Here is a 21,575-nt window from a genome sequence, read left to right on the forward strand (position 1 = left end):
GTACGAGGTGAGGCCTATGAAGGCCCGCACTTCCTTTTGTGTCTGGGGTCGTGGCATATTTACAATTAACTGAATGCGATCGGAAGTGAGCTGTCTCCCCACTTTGGACAGCAAGTGACCCAAGTACACAACTTGCTGAACACAGAATTGCAGCTTCGAAGGAGACACCTTGTGTCCCTTGTCTGCCAGAAATTGTAAGACTGTCAGTGATGCTTGTTCACATTCGGGTTCACTTCGTGCGGTGATCAGCAGATCATCGACGTATTGCAGTAAAGCAGTGTTAACTGGCATTTGAATACAATCTAGTTGTCTTTTCAGTGCTTGACTATAGATGCTGGGGCTTTCTGTGAATCCTTGAGGTGCGCGGGAAAATTTGAAACTTCGTCCATGTAAACTGAATCCGAAGAGATATTGGCTCTCTGGATCAATCGGTACACTAAAGAAGGCGTTCTTGAGATCAATTACAGTAAAGAACGTTGCTTCTGAATCAATAGCAGTCAATAGAGAAGAGATATCGGGGACCACAGGGTACTGCGGTACAATACATTTATTCAGTTCTCTCAGATCAATCACCAGCCGATATACTGGCGGTGCATTGGGATCAGTACGTTTAAGAATTGGAATGATAGGTGAATTACAGATATTGGAGTCGGTCTCTACGACCACTCCTTGGGCAATGAGCTCTTCAATGATTTTCAGTAAAGCCACTACAGCATCGGGTGGTAACTTGTATTGTCTGATTCGTGGTAGAACTACTCCTGTCTTGAGTGTAACACGGTATGGTGTGATATGCATACAACCTACATCAGTTGGGCCTGTTGCCCACAGGTGATCTGGTACATTTTTCAATCTGACATCGAATTCTCGCAAAACATAATGACCCTTGAAATCCCGCAGAAAAAGTCTAACTCCCTCCGGGGAACAGCATATTATCGCTCCTAGAGCCTTCAATGTTTTAATTCCTAACAGATTTTCTGGACAAGATTTCGTAAGTAACAAGTCTGTAATACGTGATAATGGACCCACAGCCAGGGGAACTGGTTCTGATACTTCATTTAAAATGGGCTGTCCTGAAAAACCAAGGGAAACATTCTGTGAGCCTGAGAGGGGTGCCCCTGGGACTTCGTCATGACTTATAGTGGTACGGCTTGCCCCTGTGTCAATTAAAAACTTTCTATCTTTTCCCAATACTTGACTGTGTACATAAGGACCTTCTTGATCTACAGGAATTTCAATAAGAGGCAAGCCAAATTCCCTCTCTAGGCTGTTTCATGTGTATCGATGGTAATCGGGGTAAGCAGATTGGGCATACTGGTACAGTTGTTGGGAAACTTGCTGAGTCGCGGCAAGAGGCTGTGGCTGAGATACCGCTACTGTCTGTGCTGTATGGGATGAAGCATGCATAGGCTGTGTGTTCTGTGAGGTCTGTACATTCTGTGGAGTCTGTTGCTGGACCTGATCTTGTCTGGGTGGATGCGGTCTCTCTTTAGTTTTTCCTGTTGCTATATTGTGTTTCAGAACTGGGCATTCATGTACGTAGTGACCTGGCTGCTTGCAATAATTGCACGTCCCTTTAACAGGACCTGCGGAATGATTTGTCTGATTCGTAGCTTTCCTATTTCCGTCGGTATGTACCGACTGGGCTACTAACATTTTCATTTTCGTGTCTTTCATACGTTTCTGTTCCTGATCTTGTTCTTCTCTAATTCTATTCTGATGGTATTGTAACATTTGTAACATCTGTGATGGCGTATTTGCTTGCCATGTACTCTCGACCTTGTATACACGGTTTTTAACTGCTAACAGGGAATTCTCGACTAGCTTTGATACAAAAAGATGCGGGTACGATTCGCTACTTGGTTTAAGACCACTATTAATAATAAAACATTTCTCGAATCTTGAATAAAAATCACTAGTATCTTCGTCGGGTTTCTGTTTACATGCTGAAATCGCATCCCAGTCTTCTTTTCTAGTTGCTAGTAATCTTGGCAAAACCTGTACTATTAAACCTGGTAATGCTTTAGTTTTGTCCCCGAGGCCTACCCCTGGGACACGCTTGTTCTCTTCGTCTTCTATTTCTGCCCATACAATCTTTTTGTCTCCCACCTCCCATTCCTTTTCCTTGAGTTTCTCGTATATGCCCGTAGGCAGCAGTACCTTTAACATTTTCATGATATCTTCATATGTGTAATCCCCCATCAGTAACATGTCTTTAAGCTCTCTGTGGAAACCTGCAGGGTCTTTATCATGGCTCGGTACTAGTTTCTTCATTTCTAACAGTTCTAACTTAGTCAGTGGCGTGTGTACATACACGCGTTTCAAGACATGATCCTCACCCATAACTGGGTGTACTTCTCGTAAGGGGTTCTGACTTTCAATGCCACTCAGGCATTCCATACGATACATTTTTCTTTCTGGAGGTGGAGCAGGAACATATTCAGAGTTTACAAAAGTGTCATATCTATGTCGTTGTTCTAGAATTATTTGTATTAACTTGGTACTTAGACCTCTCCATCTATCCATGAGTAATGCTTCTAGAGTTTCGTGTAAGGGACCTGGATCGGAATGTTTATTTCTGTATTTCGTGAGGAGGTGCTGCATCATGTATACACCTGCTAATTTCTGCTCGTCTGGGGAGAGGTTCAGGAATGTCTGTGCTACGGTGTCATCATTATATATATCCGAATTTTCAGCCCATAATATGGCTGACCGGGCTAATTCCTGTTCATCCATTGAATTTAGTATGTGGTACCCCACTCGGTCTCGGAGTCTTTTATCAGTCTCCTGGAACTGGTGTTCAGAAGAATTCGGGTTGGTTAAGGCAGAGAGAAAAACTTTCTTGCTTTCCGGACGGATACCTTTCCTAAGGTAAGTTCCCTTACCTACATACGCTATGGTATCTGTAGTCTTTTCTGATTCTTCGAGTTCTTCCTCCTCCTCGGAGGAGGCCCTTTCCTTCTCTTTTTCGTGCATTTCTATCACTGCTTTTCTTATTTTCTTGTACATACTGGCTATGCAAGCCCCTTTATCATGTTTTCCTTCAGATATATTTTGGCCCCACTTGTTTAGTGCATCTAACTCGCTCTGATCTGTCCCAGGCCTGTCTCGTTCTCTTATTAGGCAATTTATGAAAAAACGTAGTATCTGTGCTTGAATGTCAACTTTCTGATGCTCCATGGCATCCTTAACACTGTCAGGGTCTTTACCAGTCTGAATGAACTTATATATTCTATCTAGACGCTCCTTCATCCCTGCAAATAACAGCAGGAAATCAGTAGCAGATCTTAACCGTAGTGAGGCCATCATCATTCTGTCGTTTTTGCCGGGTACTGGATCATATCTGCAAACTGAAAGGTTTTCTTTGAGTATGTCGATGCGGGGTGATTTGAACGTGAAAGGACTCTGCATATCCCTAAGGTTTACTCTGTGTGTCAATGGTGGGGTGTGAAGACCCCCAGTCGCACCTCCTGAGGCGGAAGCTTGGGCATTATCTCTCTGAGGAGTCTGTATCTGAACTTGAATTTGTCCTTTGGTAGCGTCAGGCAGACGTGGTTTCGGTAGATCTATTTTAACTGCGGGAAGTGGTGGAGGTGGAGGAATCTGTTGTGGTACTGGCGGAATATGGTCTTGGGGCGGGTTACCACCCCCATCCCTGTCGTTAGGCAGGGCGCGGACAGGCAGATTGGTGTAAGCGGGTGCTACATCCTCTAGATAGGAATTCAGGAATATGTCTTTAGTGGTCCTGTGATTTACTTTAGTTGGCACTAATGGCGGCGGCAGATTTTTCGGTATTTCTGAAATGGCCTCAGGCGAACCCTCGGCCGCGAGATACATACCGTTTACGAGGTTATTTCGTGCACGGTCTACTTGCTCTGTTTTTACTCGGATCCCTTCGGTAACTAATTCGTTTTCTTGGGCTTTATCTGATGCTTTAAGTCTGTCTTCTCTACGTAGTGCTTTTTCAGCACGCTTATGTGATTCCTTACGCCAAAACTCTATGGCGTCTTTCTGAGATTGTCTGGCTTTCTTTTTCCATAGTGCTTCCTCTACCTTCATGATGCACTCAGCATCCCATGTTCCGGTAACTGGCCATCTGTGTCTCTCGTCTAGATGTTTTGTATAATCGGCCCATAAATCTAGATACAATATGGCATCTAAGCCATGCTTGTAGTACATGAAGTTTCCTGGAGTGTCCCTAGGGGGAATAGGAATCTCTTCCTCCAGTATCCCTTTCCTAGTTCCTATCTGCTTTAACTTGTTGAAAAACGGCATCTTGTTTCGACTTAGTACTGAAAACTCGATCTTACCTACTTAATACTGAATACAGCTATTTATACAAGAACACACAATAATGCACATTAAAACAGTCACACTCATACCACGACATTAATCACATAAAAAACATTTAAAACATACATGCCTACCCCCTTTTACTGACGTACTGCTAAACAGTACAGATACACTGCTAAGAACAGTGCAAACTTGAGATGACTGATTAACGGATGTACTGCTAAACAGTACAGATACACTGTCTAAAACAGTGCAGACCGCATTTGTGTACCCAAACACGTCTTGATACGACCCAGCAATGGTACTCACCGGGAAGCACGGAAATCGGAAGGCCTCGGAAAACTCGACTGGACTGGACTCGGCTCAACTTCGGAGAACTTCGGAAAACTTCGGAAAACTGGTGGGCCTCTTGACACCTCGGACCTTGCTTCTTTCGGCTAGGCTCTGGTCGGGATCCTCCGCACTCCTCACCGCCTCGTCTCGGTACTGATCGCAGTCTTCGTCACCTCCGTGGGTCAGAGGGAGATACAGGAAATCCTGCCGGTACGCGTAGGTTCCATCTAACTGATGGCAGGGGACAGAGCTTGCAACGCACCAACCGGCGCGTGAGGTGGGGGAGGGGTCCCTGTTCGGGCGCCAAAATGTTGTAAATATTTAATTTACTATCATAATTTCTATGCAGGTAAGTACTTAATCAATAATAACTCAATCGGAAAGAAGGAGGCAGAGTCCGGGGTGTTAGAGTTCTTAGGGGTTTTATTCCTTAAAAAGGAATGGTCATGACTTGGCTATCATGTTCCCGCAACCACACAGGGTTCAGGAAGGGATAGAAGAGTGCGCACCACACTTTATTGACAGTACATAGCTTATATACTTAATTCATTGTCATAGAAAAACGTGTGGTAGGCGTAACAGCTGAGAGAAGACAAGATAACAGCATTCACGTGTTAGCAATACGTAATCAGAAGGCGTGAACTAGGCGTGAATTAGAGGTGTGTGCTAGAAACGTCACCAGGTAGGTGTCACAGAAGGGGTGGCACTAACAGAAATGTTGCAATGTCAGCAGAAATCGGAAGCTTGGATGCGCGCGCAGCTGCATGACGTGTGATTGACGTGAAACTGGAGGGGTGCAGGAAACTTGACATTTACACTGACGGAAAGAGACAGAAGTCTGGCATGTCAGATCAACTTGTACTTCTATCATATCTGATATCTGATGTTTGGGAACCATACTATCTGGAGGGAAAGGTCTCTAGGGCAAAAGCTATTCTATACTGACTGTGAGTGCGTGTATAAGCGCCTGAGTGTCTGCATGAGAAGCGTGGGGCATGGTAACAGAGGCTATGAATTACTTGCACGGAGACAGGTTGGCCCTTTGCTCTGCAGATGAGGGAGATGTTTACTGAAGCTAGTAGGCAGGAATGTATTTTCGAGGAGCGGAACAGATAACTCGAAGGTTATAGTCAGTCTTGGCAGGCAGCAGGCTGAGCTGAGCACGGTGGGCCACGCTGGAAGTAAGTCAGAGTTCACGGGTACAGAGGCAGCCTGGGCTGAGGTTTTCAGTCAGAGGCCAGAAAAATGGCTCGATGGCAGAAATTCAGGGCCTACTTTGCCAGAGCTGAAAAAACGTGTAAGGTACACTACAAAAAGACGTTGGCATAGCATACTTAGGAACGGACTATTCAACCCATTCAGGGTGGGTCTGAAAGAGGACATGTTGACGTTGGACGCAAATGTATTTGCGTCTTCATAGCTGGCTCAGGAGGGAAGTTACATGCACTTTAAGCTGGTACATGGAGTCGGTGGGGTACACGCTAGGGAACACAATCTTGACCATAAAATTTATATTTCCTCAAGGAAGGCACCGTGACGTAGGACGCTTGTGCCCTGCATCGTTCGCACCGAACCCTCAAGATCAACAAAGAAGGTACTGTGAACTACACGCTGCGAACTGTACGCCGTGCGAGTCTCGCTACAGCCTATGACTCGCACCGCCTCTTTGTTAAATAGGCACCTAGTACGTCTGCATCGTACGCTGCGCCCCGGACTGCAGTGTCCGCGAGGCAAGTAGTACTTGGAAAGACGCTTTTTGTCAACGAGGTACGAGTCGCGCCGGAGTGCTACGACTCGTACCCCTTGTGTAAGCCAGCCGTGCCGTACGCATCATAACGCGAGGCGCGTGGAACTTAGCTAGGCCTTGCTTGTTGAACCGAACGAAGCGTACAGGAGCGCTACGAAGCGCACAGTCTTGATAAACATTGCAACAATGACCTGAATATTACCTCGAGTATTGTGGAGCCGTTTTTAAAGTTATTGGAACCGTTTGAAAGCTATTGAAACTGTAAGTTAAGCCTGCTTAAACCAGAATATAAAGAACTATATTTTTACAGAAAATCAGCCTGGTGTTCATCTGTGATGTCTCAATTGGTTGCTGTGTGTATTATCACAAATGCTTAACCCTACATGCTCTGGAGATTAGCCTTGTCTGCTCGCGCCACGCCACCTAGAGGGTGAGAAGGGGTTATTTCTAGGAGTAGTCCTTGGCCCTGACTAGAGGAGAGGGTCCCTGCTTGTCACAAGTGCATACCTGTGCCAAAAAGAGACCCCCAAATCTAACATTGGTGGAAGCGGTGAGGATCACAAATTTGCATTTGTGGTGTATATATACAGTGATTGTTGAGCATTGCATAGTGAGATCAAGCCAATAACACAGCCACATACTTTTTGACTTTTTTGCTTTGCCAAGAGAGCTCCATGTTTTTGTGAAAAGTCATGCCTGGTTCAGTGAGAATGGAAAAGGCAGCACCCATTTCATCTATTGACTGTGATTGGGAGAAACTTGAAAACTACACCAACAAACAGCTCGGGAGCTTCTTCAAAAATTTTAACATTTCCATTACCGGACTCTCCAGAAGGGAGCAGTTCCAAAAGGCGCTGAGGGCCTGGGTCAAGGCAAGGAATGCCCCTGGAAAGGCTATTGAATTTGAGGATGCAGAGCAGCAGCTAGAGCAACCACTGGGTCCAGAAGGAAGGGGTGCAACCTCCTCGTTGGGTAGCAGTGTTTCGGCCCGATGTCTGTCGCCAGAGGAGCTGGCAGACAGACAGGCAACCCGGGATCACGAAATAGAGATGGCAAAACTGGAAATAAATGGGCAACTGGAGCTAGAAGCTAGGAAGTTAGACCTAGAAGAAAAGAAAATGCAGCTTGCGCATGACTTGAGAATGAGGAAACTTGATTTGGAGCTCAAAGGGCTTGAGGCCATGAGGGTCTCTGTCCAGCAACAAGAAAGGTGTGTAGCTCGGAGATTGAGCTTTGCTGAGTTGGAAGTGGAGTCCAGCTCAGATGGTGGCAGCAACATTCAGGTATCTAGTGCTGGGAGAGTAGTACACACACCCAGAGATGTTGCACCTGACTTGGAGGGGGTTAACATACACCAGGAGGTTCAAGGGCATGAGGTAGTTCCAGTAGTATGCAGCGTCCCTGAAGGGAATAGGGTGACTGGCACAGGGATTCACAGTCCTAGTGGTGGGAGGGATTCCCCCACAGTTGAAGTCCTGGAATGCGAGTATGGAGACCGCCCAGAAGAGTGTCGGTTGTGGGACAGAGACAGTCAGATACTGTCTTGCCAATCTCAGGAGAGTGGTGTGGAGTATGTGTGTGAGGCACTGGATGGTGAGGTGAAGGATAGTTTGGTTGACCCTTGTAGGGGGCTCTGTGATCCAATTCTGGGAGAGCATATTTTAAGTCCCTGTTTTCCAGAGCTATGCCAACACCTGTTTGAGAGTGAGTTCTCTGACCCCAGGGAGCTCACATTGGAGGCTGACCCTTTGGTGGATTCCAGAGGGTTTAAAGGAGCATTGGGGAGTGATTCCAACAAGAGTGGCTCAGGTAACTTCCAGTCCTGTGTGACGGAAGAGGTTCAGTGTAGCCCAGCTAGGTCTCAGTGTAGTGGGAGGGTTGTAGGGGCTCGCGTCCTGTCTCAGAGGAGGAGGAGTGAGTGTGGGTTCTGTCCCAAGGTACCCGAAACCCAGTCTCAGGGCCTGGATCATTTCTTAAGGGAACATCAGGTCGGGGGCCTAGGCTGTACTTGTAGGCCATTTGAGGAGGATCTCCCAGTATCTAGAGAACGTGGAGACTCTGTAAGCAGAGCTCCAGTAGTTCTGGTATCTGGCAGTGCCGCTCCAGTTGGGAGGGTGCGGAAGTCCAGATGGAGGGGTGAGAGGGGAAAAGAGTCCCCAGTGGGTCAGAGGCCAGCCAGAAGGGCTGCGTCCCCAGGGAATGACCATGGTGACACCACTTCTGTCCTGGGGGATCTTCGCGCACTGTCAGATGGAGAGGGGACGGGAGATCTGCGCCAGGCAGACTGTCACACAACACAGGAGTTATGTGTTACCCTCAGGGGGGCATGCGTGCTCCCAAGGAAGTCCTGGTGTTCCAGGCAAGTGTTCAACTGCAGGGTTTGGTCCCTGAGTTGGGAAACCAGGTTCAGGTGTTGTCTGACCTGGAGGGGGGCACCACTGTAATCAGTGTCCTGACTCCTGTCACTTCTAGGGGTACCACTCAAGTTTGGAGTAGGCGGTACTCTGGAAGGGAGGGAGTCCTCGCCGGTGACCCTGGTGCAGCCTGAGGGTTAGACCCTAGGTTAGAGGGCCAGGTGCAGGGTGTCCAACCTGACCTGTTACCCCAGTTGCAGGATAGCACCCCTGAACTGGTGGGCGAATTGTGCAGATCACCAGCCACAGGTGCCCTGACAATTCTGGAAGGGGGTACCACTCCAGATGGGAGGGTACAGAGCCCCAAGGAGGAGGACCGGGTGTGGGAGAGCCCACCCCAGTGTTTGGTCCGGCTGCCGGGTACAGGCCTGGCGCTGGTAAGTCAGTGTCAGGATGTCATACCTGACCTGACAGAAGGGAGAGTGGACAATAGGGTGCCAAACACCTGGGGCTACTGCCCCCGCTCTCTAACGCCACAGAGGTTTGAGAGCCCTGAGAGGCATAAGGCCTGGGTCTCATCCCTGACTTCAGTCAGTGGCCACTGTGACTTGATGTTTGTCTGTTGGGTCACACCTGTGAGCAAGTTAAGGGTGCTACACAGGTGGTGTCCACAGAGGAAGAGAAGAGTGCCCCATGTATTGGCTTGGTGGACCTTGAGAGTGTGGACAGAGGATTTGAAATGGGTTCAGATTGGCGTAGAACTGGAATATGCGCCTGCTGTTGCGGGCCAGGTCCATGTTCTATCGCCCTAAGCAGGGAAGCCCATCACTGTAGTGATTTGGTCTACTCTGCGTTTTGGCTGGAAGGGGGTTGTGTTGGACTTGGCCCTTACTGCGGGGTCATCCCTGAACTTTTTGCCTTCCTCCCATATTCTCTCTGACCTGTTTTTGTTGGTTTAATGACTCTGGGCACTTTACCACTGCTGACCTGTGCTAAAGTGCATATGCTCTCCCTATGTGTAAATTGCTATGTGATTGGATTCCATGTTTGGCTTATCTGGCTTACTGTCAGACCCCAGTAAAGTGCACCAGGAGTGCCAGGGCTTGTAAATACAAATGCTTCTGATGGCCTTGCAGCACTGGTTGTGCCACCCACAGAAGCGGCCTGGTAAAACGTGTCTAAGGTCTGCCATTGCAGAACCTGCGTGCAGCCTGGTACTGTCATCCTGACTGCGCAAGTGCACCCACTTGCCAGTCCCTGAACCTTCCCTTAACTTCATATTAGTCACCCCCATGGTAGGCCCAAGGGCAGGGTGCATTGTAAGTATACGGTAGGACAAGGCCTGATGTGTGTGGCATGTTCTAATAGTGAATTACAGCCATTTTCGTTTTTCACTATTGTAAGGCCACCTGTTCTCATAGGCCAGAGTGGGCTGCTGTAATTATTACACTCTATAATCCCAGCAGGCTCAGGGAACATGGGAGAAAGTCAAGTTGAGTATGCCTGAACCCAGAATAATAAAATACATCTTTTAGCAAAGTTTATTTTAATATCCTGTGTTTGCAAATACTACTTTCAGAAAGTTAGTATTTGCTTGCCTACTAATATCAGCCTGCCTCTGCTAGTATGTGTATCTGCTGTCTGGTTTCTGTGAGTGACAGGGCTGGGGCTGACAGGTTGTGAATAGAGAGATTACACCAGGATGGGTGGGGGGGGGGGGGGCGGCCAGTTGACTCTGAATAGGGCTGTGCTCTGCCACCTCAATGCTAGCTCCTCCCCCTGGGGAGCGACTGATGACTCTGCCCTGCACTTTGTGAAGAGAGAAGGGAAGACTGTCAACAGAGTGCTCCTGGACTGTACTTGTCACCACAATGCTGGCTCCACCCCCTGGGGAGCGTCTGATGTCTCTGCCCTGCTCACTGAAAGGAGAAGCCAGAGTCTGCAAAACAAAGTGCTCAGGGCCTGGACTGGATTAGGCAAAGGCCCCCCCTGGCCTGCAAGAACAAAAGAAATGGTGTATAAAAGTAGGAGCCCTGCGCCCAAGAAATTAGATCCTGTTTGCGCTAAGAAGAAACTCTGCCCGAAGTGAAGGACCTGGGAAAGCTGCATGGAGGACTACTGTCTCTAGCCTGAGAGACTGGCCTGTGGTGGGTGCCTTGCTGCAAGAAGGAGAGAAGACAAAGACTGAGAGACTTTTATTTCAACTTGTGAAAATCTCTGAAACAGATCTGCGTGTGAGCCTGCCCCCTAAACTACGCCCCAGGAACATTGGGCGCTACCCCCCTGAAGGAGAAGCTGCTGCTGGTGCTGCCTGTCCCTGCAGTGCTGCCCCCGGAAAGTTGTGTGCTGTGCCCCGTCATCGCGCACTCTGAAGAGCCTGTGCACAGCCCTGTCCTGCCGAGCAACACGACTTCTGCTTGGTCGCATCACCGTTCGCAAAGTAAAAAGTAAAGGTCAGCCCCGCCTGACCTGAGCGCCGTGACTGTGCCCCTCCGAGCCGTAGCTCGCAAAGCAAGAAAGGACCCATCCGGTCCGAGCACCGCAACCCTGTGGCCCCCGAGCCGTAGCTCGCAACATAAAGACTGACTCCTGCCCAAGGTTCGCTCTCCCCGTGTGGCGTCCTGCTAAATGCACCCCGCTGCTGTGATTGCGCAGCTGCGGCGCAGAGTGCGGCTGGTGGCCGTCCCGTACTTGGTATCGCACCGCACCTGCTTCAATGTCCGCCGCTTCCCCCTTCAGGATCGGAGTAGACTCTGCAATCTAAAGCATGCCTCTACAACGCATCGCTGGCCTCAGAACTGAGCGGCTGTCAAGCCCCCGAGCCGTAGCTCGCATCGCATCAGGAAGGCACCATGACGTAGGACGCTTGTGCCCTGCATCGTTCGCACCGAACCCTCAAGATCAACAAAGAAGGTACTGTGAACTACACGCTGCGAAATGTACGCATTGTGAGTCTCGCTACAGCCAATGACTCGCACCGCCTCTTTGTTAAACGAGCACCTGGTAAGTCTGCATCGTACGCCGCGCCCCAGACTGCAGTGTCAACGAGGTACGAGTCGCACCGGAGTGCTACGACTCGTACTCCTGGTGTACGCCAGCCGTGCCGTACGCGTCATAACACGAGGCGCGTGGGACTTAGCTAGGCCTTGCTTGTTGAACCGAACGAAGCGTACAGGAGCGCTACCTTGATAAACATTGCAACAAAGACCTGAATATAACCTCGAGTATTGTGGAGCCGTTTTTAAAGTTATTGGAACTGTTTGAAAGCTATTGAAACCTGTAAGTTAAGCCTGTTTAAACCAGAATATAAGGAACTATATTTTTACAGAAAATCAGCCTGGTGTTCATCTTTGATGTGTCAATTGGTTGCTGTGTGTATTATTACAAATGCTAGGAGTAGCCCTTGGCCCTGACTAGAGGAGAGGGTCCCTGCTTGTCACAAGTGCATACCTGTGCCAACCAGAGACCCCCAAATCTAACATGTCCTCACACCCGTGGCCTGTAGGCCTCCCCGTCTGCTGGGGCTACCGGCCCAGTGTGGTACTGGACTCACAGGCGGCGCTCGTGTCCTCACACCCGTGGCCTGTAGGCCTCCCTGTCTGCTGGGGCTACAAGCCCAGTGCGGTACTGGACTCACAGGAGGCGCTCGTGTCCCAGCACCTGTGGCCTGTTGGTCAGCCCTTCTGCTGGGGCTACAAGTCCAGTGTGGTACTGGGCTCACAGGAGGTGCTCCTGTCCTCACACCCGTGGCCTGTAGGCCACCCTGTCTCCTGGGGCTACAAGCCCAGTGAGGTCCTGGACTCACAAGAGGCGCTCGTGTCCTCACACCTGTGGCCTGTACGCCAGCCCCTCACAGGAGGTGCTGCCAGAACAGGCGAGCACTTCAGCAACGCAACGTTTGATCTGTGACTCCCCTGCACCTGTGCGCTCTCGCCGCCATGAATGCTCCTCTGAGTTTCACTACTTCTGCCCATGGCCTCCCCACGCATGAATGGCGGCTGCTTATGCCTTGTGCAGTAGTGTCTGCCACCAGTGGGTGCAGAGGGAGGTGCCCGCCCGTCTCTCAAAGATCCCCTCCAGGACGCACCAGGCAGACCAGGTCTCGGCTGAGGACGCTGTCCGCGGGAACCAAACAACAAGCCCCGTGTGAAGACCCTGGTAACAGGAGGGACACTGGCCTCGAACACGGGATGGGCGCAGGTAGCGCTTGAATGGATCTGGCCACTGGTAGGTACTCAAGGCGCTCTGCAGTCCATCCTTCCTGCTCGAGGACCAGGCCTGTGTGTCCGTCTGGTCCCCTCCCCAGGGGAGAGTGTCCAGCTGTGCGTGACATCTGAGCGGGAAACAGGAACCCCAGATGTGCCTCGTTCGTATAGAGGGTCTCGTAAGGGAGGCACCGAGATCTCCTGGGTGCGTCTGGGCCTCCCCGCGCCTCTCTGACGGCCAGCGCTTGCTTTCTTGCTTTATTTAATGCATTTATCTATAGCGCGGACTTTACCCAAAGGCGTCAGAGCGCTTCACAATAGGACCTGTTACGTTACGTTACATGAGGAGAATTATACAGATGTACATGTTACAGAAGCAAATGAGATACAAGAAGAGGTTTAATACAGCAGTAGAGGGCAGTCACTCAAAAACACACTGGGATGACGCTTGCACAGACATAGAGTGTAAGGACTTCCTTGCGGGACTTGTAAGGGGTGTATTGGTTCTGGAAGTGTCTTTGGAAGAGAAGAGATTTGTGGTCAGTTTTGAAGGTCCAGGTCGAGGTGGTAATACGGAGCAGCGGAGGAAGCGAGTTCCAGATTCTGACGCATTGCCTGAGAAGTATTGATAATAACAAGTAGGAGGTTCCCCTGTAGTTTATAGCAGGGAGGGGGATTGTAACATCAGAAAAGGTTTAGAGTCCCTGTCTTGAAAGTAGCAGATGAGGATTGCTAAATCGTTATTCATAGACGGGGTCTAGCTTAAGTAGGATAATTCTCTATATCACAATACAAATTAGAAACACACGCAAGGCAGAGTGAACAACTGAACCAAACGATTTTTGTCAACTGTTTTAACTTTGACTGTATGAGATATCCATTGTATTACCACTGCTGGTTGTTTTTTTAAAACTTGTTTTTGATTATGTTTTAGATTGTAACCCAGTTGGGAGGTAAAGAATAAATGTCATGATCATTTTTAATATGACAAAAATCGTTTGCTTGGTATATTTACTGGTGGTTCCAATTTAATTTATTTTTTGGTTCAGTTGTTCACTCTGCCTTGCGTGTGTTTCTAATTTGTATTGTGATATAGAGAATTATCCTACTTAAGCTAGACCCCGTCTATGAATAACGATTTAGCAATCCTCATCTGCTACTTTCAAGACAGGGACTCTAAACCTTTTCTGAGAAGTATTGAGCCATCAAACTTCCCCTTTTGAAGGTCGTGGCTCAAGCAGTCAATTTTCTGCATTAGGAGACAGTCTCGAGCCTCCAGAGAGTTTCAGTTTATTCGCCAGGTAGCGAGGAGAGGAGGAGTGCAAGGCTTTGTGGGTGATACAAGCAGTCTTGTAGATAGATCTTGCCTCAATGGGAAGCCAGCGGAGGGTGGATAGCATCGGTGTGATGTGGTCGCTTCTTTTTGCCCCATAAATGAAACGAGCCACTGAATGGAGAACGGATTTAAGAGGGGAAATGTGGAATTTGAGGAGGCCAGTAAGAAGAGAATTGCAGTAGTCCAATCTAGAGAGAACCAGAGATTGAACCAGGGTTTTAAGGTCCCGCTCCGGGAAGAAGCGACGGATGCCCCAAAGAAGGCGCAGTTGGTATCGTGCAGACTTTGCAATGGAATTGATGTGGGAGATTAGATTGAGTTTTTTGTCGAGTATGACACCAAGGGATTTTGCGCAGTCGGCAACAATAGGTTTACTGTAAGTAGATTCAGCTGATCCATCCATGATTGAACAGGAGGAGAAGGCCGTTTGGGATCTCTCCTAGAGGAAAGAGGCAAACCATTTAAGCACTGTGCCTTCCAAACCCATTCTCTGTTGAAGAGCGTTGAGGAGGGTGTTGTGATTGACAGTGTCGAAGGCTGCAGAGAGGTCAAGAAGAATCAGAAGACAAGACCCCCCCTGAATCGAGTATCCGCAGGCCGTCATCAACCACTTGCAGCAGGGCTGTTTCAGTGCTGCAGTTTTGGATGAAGCCGGACTGACAATTGTCAAGAAGATCATTGGCTTGATATGTCGGCAAAGTTGTTTCACTACACATCTTTCTGTGATTTTCGCAAGAAAAGGGAGGTTAGTGATGGAGCGGAAGTTGGTGTGGTCGTTCGCATCAGCTGTGTTTTTTTTTAAGAAGAGCGGTAACTTGTCCTGTTTTAAAGATAACAGGAAGGGAGAGGTTAACCAGACAGGTCCAGTAGGAGAGCGCATGGGTGTAGAAATCCAAGGCAATGCCACTCTGGATGGGACAACATATATGCTCTCGCAACTACAATTATGTATTACAAAACAGGGTTCAATGACCAAAAGTAAAAGGAAACGCAGACGCAGGTTCTTTGGTGTGAAATTTCTTATTACAGCAAGACGTTGGTTTTCCTCCAGACTTTAAGAATGATATCAAACGCCGACACGTGTTTCGTCGTGTACGGGTGAGTCAAACACGACTCTTCAGGGCTGATAATACAAAACATTGTAGGCAAATTTTAGTCTAGGTATACATAAGTTAGGTACTGCATATGGTGACAAAAGTGTAGCCAACATGCAGATAGACGTGCGTTTGTGTCGCACATGATGGGTGAAAACAAGTGACAGTACTTGCATATTCAGTCAAGTGCTCGGTCTATAGTGCTAAAGTGTACGAGTAAGTGAGAGATAAAACATAAGACCTTGGTGTGGTCATGAGTCACTCGTACACAGTGGTCCTAAAATTATGAGGGTGTCCGTTGTGATGGTGGGTAAAAACGTGAGATGCACTGCTTCTATTAGTATTGAGACATTAGTGAGGAGGTGTTGTGTGACCTCATAGCGTGGCAGTGGCAAGGTGCATAAACTGACTAAAAGATCCAGAAAGCACAAGTTCATGCAAATTCTGATGTTCTAAGGATAATATTTATTACCTTATACTCCCAATCCACAGTGTGGTTGGAGTAAGTCTGGGTCTTTCAAAGCTCAGTTATAGGCTATATTGTGAGAAAAAAAGGGCAAAAAGCAAAAAGAAGAATCATGAGGAGGCTTCTAAAGGAAATAAAGGGGTATCCGGTTGAATATTGTTGGGGCCAGCATAAAATACTATTCCTTACCAATAGGATTTTATTGTGTTCATATATCGATGAAACTGGTTGAGTAGATGGTTATTTGCGGTAAGAGAATGGAGTAGTCCACTCCCATTGGTGGTCTTTAACAGATTGTAACAGCGCTATATGCAGAAAAAAGGAAAAATATGGACATCATGTGTCACTATTATATAGCGCTAAAGCATTTATTTAAAAGCAGCTATTTCCGTCTGTGGATATATTGTGCAGAGCCAGCCCAGCCGATCTTGTACAAAACGCAATGTTGCGGATAAAACTGGAAAGGGGAGGGATTTGTTAGGGATCGGTTGTCTTACCTGACATATGTTTTGTCGTCAGGCGGTAAGCCGGGAGGGGATTCTTGAACAATGCCGGTATGAGGAAACGAGTCTGTCTCCTCTGTGGCGGTGCGCTGTCAAATGAAGACAAGGCATCGTAAGGGTAATCGTCCATAAGGACCATGTGTTGGGAGCAAGTATGCTCATCAAGTACTGCGCAAAGACGGGTTTAACGCTAGTGTAGCAGAAAAGTCGCTCTTACCCGCTCCGTGTAATCCCTCCTCTGTTTGTTCCCGGCGGTCGTCTCTCGTGTACGAACACGTGACCCCGGGAGAGGAGGGATTAAATGGTAGAAAAACGACATAGAAAAGGTCTCAGCGGCGAGGCAGAAACCAGCGCCATTGCTGAGTGGTAAAAAGGTAAAAAATGCATGGTGAGAGAAGAGCATCTATGTTTTTGTCCAAAGTTCGATTTAAGGCGATTGGTGTGTAAACACTCGCGTGTGTCAATTAGACCAAGGTCCCGATATTATCAAAAAAGGGGCAGTTAATTGACAAGACACTTAGTATTAACAGCAATTATATATAACCTCTTTTCTTGTATCAGAATAAGTTATTGCAATGATACATGGCGTAGAGCATGCAGAATCACCCCAAATGTGGCCGGATCATTCATACATATGGTGCACGTTTAGGAGAAAGTGTGTATAGGCTCGTGTTCAAGGTGACAAATTGAAGAGGATATATCCTGCCCTTGTACATTTGAATATATACAATTGTGTCTAAACATTGTTTCAACATGTGAAATCTTAAAACATGTATGCCTGATGGTCAGCAAGTCTAAAAACGATGGTCTGCAAGTCAAGGATTTTGTGACAAAAAGACATATAGCCCTATGTATTATTAAACAAAACAAATATAAAACAAGATTGTCTAATGCATTTAAAATACAGTGGTGGGAAACATGTCACTCCTAGAGAGATAGGTCATTTCATTGTTATCCTCAAATGTTATGCTCTCGGAATTCAGAATTATGGAGTGTGAAGAAGATGTTTTCACCAAAACTGTAAGCAGTGTGCACCAAGGATCCCCCCGGTGAGAATCTAGTCTCCCAGGAAATATTGCAGCTCAGAGTCGTAGTTAAGCCCATGTTCTACGCTACGTAAGCGCATGATCCATGTCGCCTCCCTGCGCCTGAGCAGCAGTTCCCGGTTGCCCCCTCTAATATTGAGGGGAATTAGATCAATTCCAAAAACACGTACTATGATGTCGTCCTCATTGGGTTGACACTCTGCGATATGAAGGGCTACTGGGTATCTAGCGTCCCTCCTTTGTATAGCTCTCATATGTTCAGCTATCCTCTCTTTTAGGGCCCTAATAGTGCTCCCTACATACATCTTGCCACATTTACATTCAATGATATACACTACGAACTTACTGAGGCAAGTGATGTTGTGTTTTATCTGGTAGACCATTCCATCATGATTAGTAAAGTTTATTGTGCCGTGTTTACCCCATCTGCACATACTACAGAATCCACATCTGTAGAAGCCAAGGCCACGTGTAGATAGCCAATTCTGTGCCGTGGTGTTGCGGGGAACGGTGGGACTCAGTTTATTCCTCAAGGTGAAACCTTTCCTGTAGGTGATGGAGGGTCTGTCAGATAAAAATTCCTTAAGTGTGGCATCCTCTAATAGAAGTTTCCAGTGTCTGTTGAGACTCTTCCTAGTAAGTTGGTTCAGTTCATTGAATTCAGTTATAAATCTAACTTTTGGGTCAGAGGTTTTCACCTCAGTACGTGTTTTGAGACAATCAGGTCTCGTGATGGCCTTTGTTTTTGTCTCAGCTTTTTTGAGGGTAGTTTTGGAGTAACCCCTGTTAAGAAATCTGTTATTCATGCTAGTGATACAGTTGTCCAGTTCGCAGGCTTCACTACAGTTTCGTTTGGCCCTGAGAAATTCCCCATAGGGGATTGATCGTATTTGGTGCTCGGGATGAAAGCTGGAAGCATGTAGTGTAGAATTACAAGATGTGGGTTTTCTAAAAAGTTTCGAGTGCAGATGATTGTCCTTGACATAAAACTCCAGATCTAAAAACTCGATATTGGTTGAGCTATGATGCATTGTGAAACTTATTTCCCAAGTGTTGGTGTTGAGGTGTTCAAGAAAGGATTGAAGAAGTTCCTCAGTCCCGGACCAAAGGAGAAAACAGTCATCTATGTATCGACCCCAGAAGACTATGGAGTCAGTGTATTGTGTCCCTTTGGCGCCCCAAATAAGATCAGCCTCTAATGCTCCCATAAAGAGATTTGCAAAAGAGGGTGAAAATTTGGAGCCCATAGCAACTCCTTTCTTTTGCCTGTACCATTTTCGATCAAACATGAAGAAGTTGTTCTCCAAGATGATCTTCATCATTTGAATCAACATATTGGTGTGTGCCCATAGTGAAGCCGGTCTGTTAGAAAGAACCTTGGTAATGGCTGCAATTCCTAAGTCTAAGTTGATGCTGGTGTATAACGATACTACGTCCATTGTGACTAGTATAGTGTCCTTCTGCCAATCAATATCTGTCATGATGTTCAATATGTGCTTTGAGTCCTGAATGTATGAAGGAAGGTTTCTCACTAGCGGTCCCAGAAAGAGATCTACGTACTCAGCGATCCTCTCAGTGGGACCCCCCATCCCTGAAACAATTGGTCTGCCAGGTGGGAATGGTTTGTCCTTGTGTATTTTGGGCAAGGTGTAGAGCCATGGATGTGTGGGTTTGAGAACCTTAAGATACAGATATTCATTGTCATCTAAAAGGCCTGATTGTTTCCATTGTAGTAGTTGCTCATTTATCAACTTGGTAAGAGGACCTGTAGGGTTGTAGTTGAGTGACTCATAGCAAAGAGAATCACTCAACTGGCCAAGGATCTCGTTATTGTAATCCACAAGATCCATGACCACCACATTACCCCCCTTGTCAGCCTCCCTAATGATAATACTAGGGTTCTTACTGAGAGTTGAAAGTGCTGATCGTTCACCTCTGGTTAAGTTGTCCTTATACTTGAATTTTGTGTTTAAGTTTCTGGTATTTACTCTGTCTAGGTCGTCCAAGACACGTTTATGAAAGTTATCAATGTTGTTGCCCCCTGATAAAGTGGGTATCCACCTGGATTTACTCTTGAGACCACTCGTTATGCTATAGTCTGTCTCTACATCGAGTTCTTCCAATAGCTGTTCCATTTCCAATGGACTGTCTTCCCTGTCAGTTAGAGAAAGAAGCAGGTGTGTTGCTTGTACATCTTTAATAGTAAGCGGTACATCATCAAATACATTTTGAACAAGGGTAGGTTGTCTTTGTATCTGTTGTGCTCCCACAAAGTGTTTCTTTAATTTCAGATTTCGTGTGAACTTAAAGAGATCAATTTTAGTTTGACATAAGTCACCTGTAGCATATGGATTGAAATTAAGACCTTTGCTTAGTAAGGAAATCATGTCTGGTGTCAGTGAGATTGAGGAGAGATTAATAACTTGGACACCATCAGCAGTTGTAGCTAGTTCCTCTGTGTCCCCGATCTTAGCTTCCTGCGATATTCTTCGCTTGTGGCCGCGTTTGCCCCTATGAGGTTTGGGTCTAACGCGGCCTTTGGAGGTTGGGTTCTGTTGCCCTTCCTCACTCGCTCTACTTCTAAAAAAAAGGTTGAGTTACTCGGTTGTGCATTGGCAAGAATCTCGTTTTCAATGTCACTAAGTCCGGTAGAACTCAGAGAAGTGGTACTGGAGTGGGCGGAATTGGAGGTGTCAGGTCTGACAGGTTGAGAACTATTTTTGGGTCTGGGAATCAGTGAATCGTATTTACGATCAAAGGTATATACCCTCCCATTTTTGTAGTCCGCCTCGTCCCTCTTGATTTGGCGTGCCTTTCTATTTTTTATTTCTGTCTGGTGTTTGAGCAGAATTTCATCCAATAGGGTGTAATTCTTTACAGTGGCCTCGGGTTTATTAAGATCTTTAATCTCTTGTTCTATGTTAGAGATTTCTGTCTGTAGCTTGACGGTTTTTCGGTCAGCACTTTCAATAAGGATGTCCATAAGTGTGGTAGAGTTCTGGTTAAGAGAATCTTCCCACTTGACCATGAGATCCCGATCGAGATCATCATAGGTGGGGAAAATGTGGGACCGTAACCCCCTCGGAACTATCTTTAGTCTCAAATAGTGTTTAAGGGTGGCCCCATCCCACCATCGGGAATTTTCTAGTTTTTTGAGTTTCTCTAGTTTTACGAATTTGTCTCTAAGACCCTCAACTCGTGCAGGACCTGCTGTGGCCGATGCCTGGTGTGTGGGCATGCCTTTGGCTAGGTTTTCAAAGAGGTCTGCTGCTGCCTTATCTCTGTCCATTCTGTAGTGGACAAACAACAACTATGTGTGAATAGCTAGAAGATTTCCTAGAATGGTAACGTGGAGGCACCCAGTCCTAAAGCCAATCAGAGATACTGTGCATGGGGTTTTTTAGAAAAGTAGGACTACAAGGGCGCACTGCCTTGGTTAAACGTTACAAAGTGTGTAAGGACAAATGTATCTTTGTGTAGTGCGTAAAGAGCAGACGGAAAAACACCCTTAACCGTCTCAACAGGTCAAAAGACAAGACAATGGTACAACATATATGCTCTCGCAACTACAATTATGTATTACAAAACAGGGTTCAATGACCAAAAGTAAAAGGAAACGCAGACGCAGGTTCTTTGGTGTGAAATTTCTTATTACAGCAAGACGTTGGTTTTCCTCCAGACTTTAAGAATGATATCAAACGCCGACACGTGTTTCGTCGTGTACGGGTGAGTCAAACACGACTCTTCAGGGCTGATAATACAAAACATTGTAGGCAAATTTTAGTCTAGGTATACATAAGTTAGGTACTGCATATGGTGACAAAAGTGTAGCCAACATGCAGATAGACGTGCGTTTGTGTCGCACATGATGGGTGAAAACAAGTGACAGTACTTGCATATTCAGTCAAGTGCTCGGTCTATAGTGCTAAAGTGTACGAGTAAGTGAGAGATAAAACATAAGACCTTGGTGTGGTCATGAGTCACTCGTACACAGTGGTCCTAAAATTATGAGGGTGTCCGTTGTGATGGTGGGTAAAAACGTGAGATGCACTGCTTCTATTAGTATTGAGACATTAGTGAGGAGGTGTTGTGTGACCTCATAGCGTGGCAGTGGCAAGGTGCATAAACTGACTAAAAGATCCAGAAAGCACAAGTTCATGCAAATTCTGATGTTCTAAGGATAATATTTATTACCTTATAC

The 21,575-nt window shown here is 46.9% G+C and overlaps 1 protein-coding gene across 1 annotated transcript in view; it reads left to right on the forward strand.

Annotated features, from left to right (window-relative positions):
* The window catches only part of SHQ1 (SHQ1, H/ACA ribonucleoprotein assembly factor), a 149,104-nt gene extending 129,428 nt beyond the window's left edge, over positions 1–19,676 (forward strand). Inside the window, exon 10 of the mRNA XM_086939579.1 lies at positions 19,666–19,676. Within this exon, the coding sequence (XP_086795705.1) occupies positions 19,666–19,676 (11 nt within the window). The remainder of the gene's footprint in view (positions 1–19,665) is intronic.
* The last annotated feature ends 1,899 nt before the right edge of the window (positions 19,677–21,575 follow it).

This window comes from Lissotriton vulgaris, chromosome 9 (assembly GCF_964263255.1).
Source record: "Lissotriton vulgaris chromosome 9, aLisVul1.2, whole genome shotgun sequence".
NCBI lineage: Eukaryota > Metazoa > Chordata > Amphibia > Caudata > Salamandridae > Lissotriton > Lissotriton vulgaris.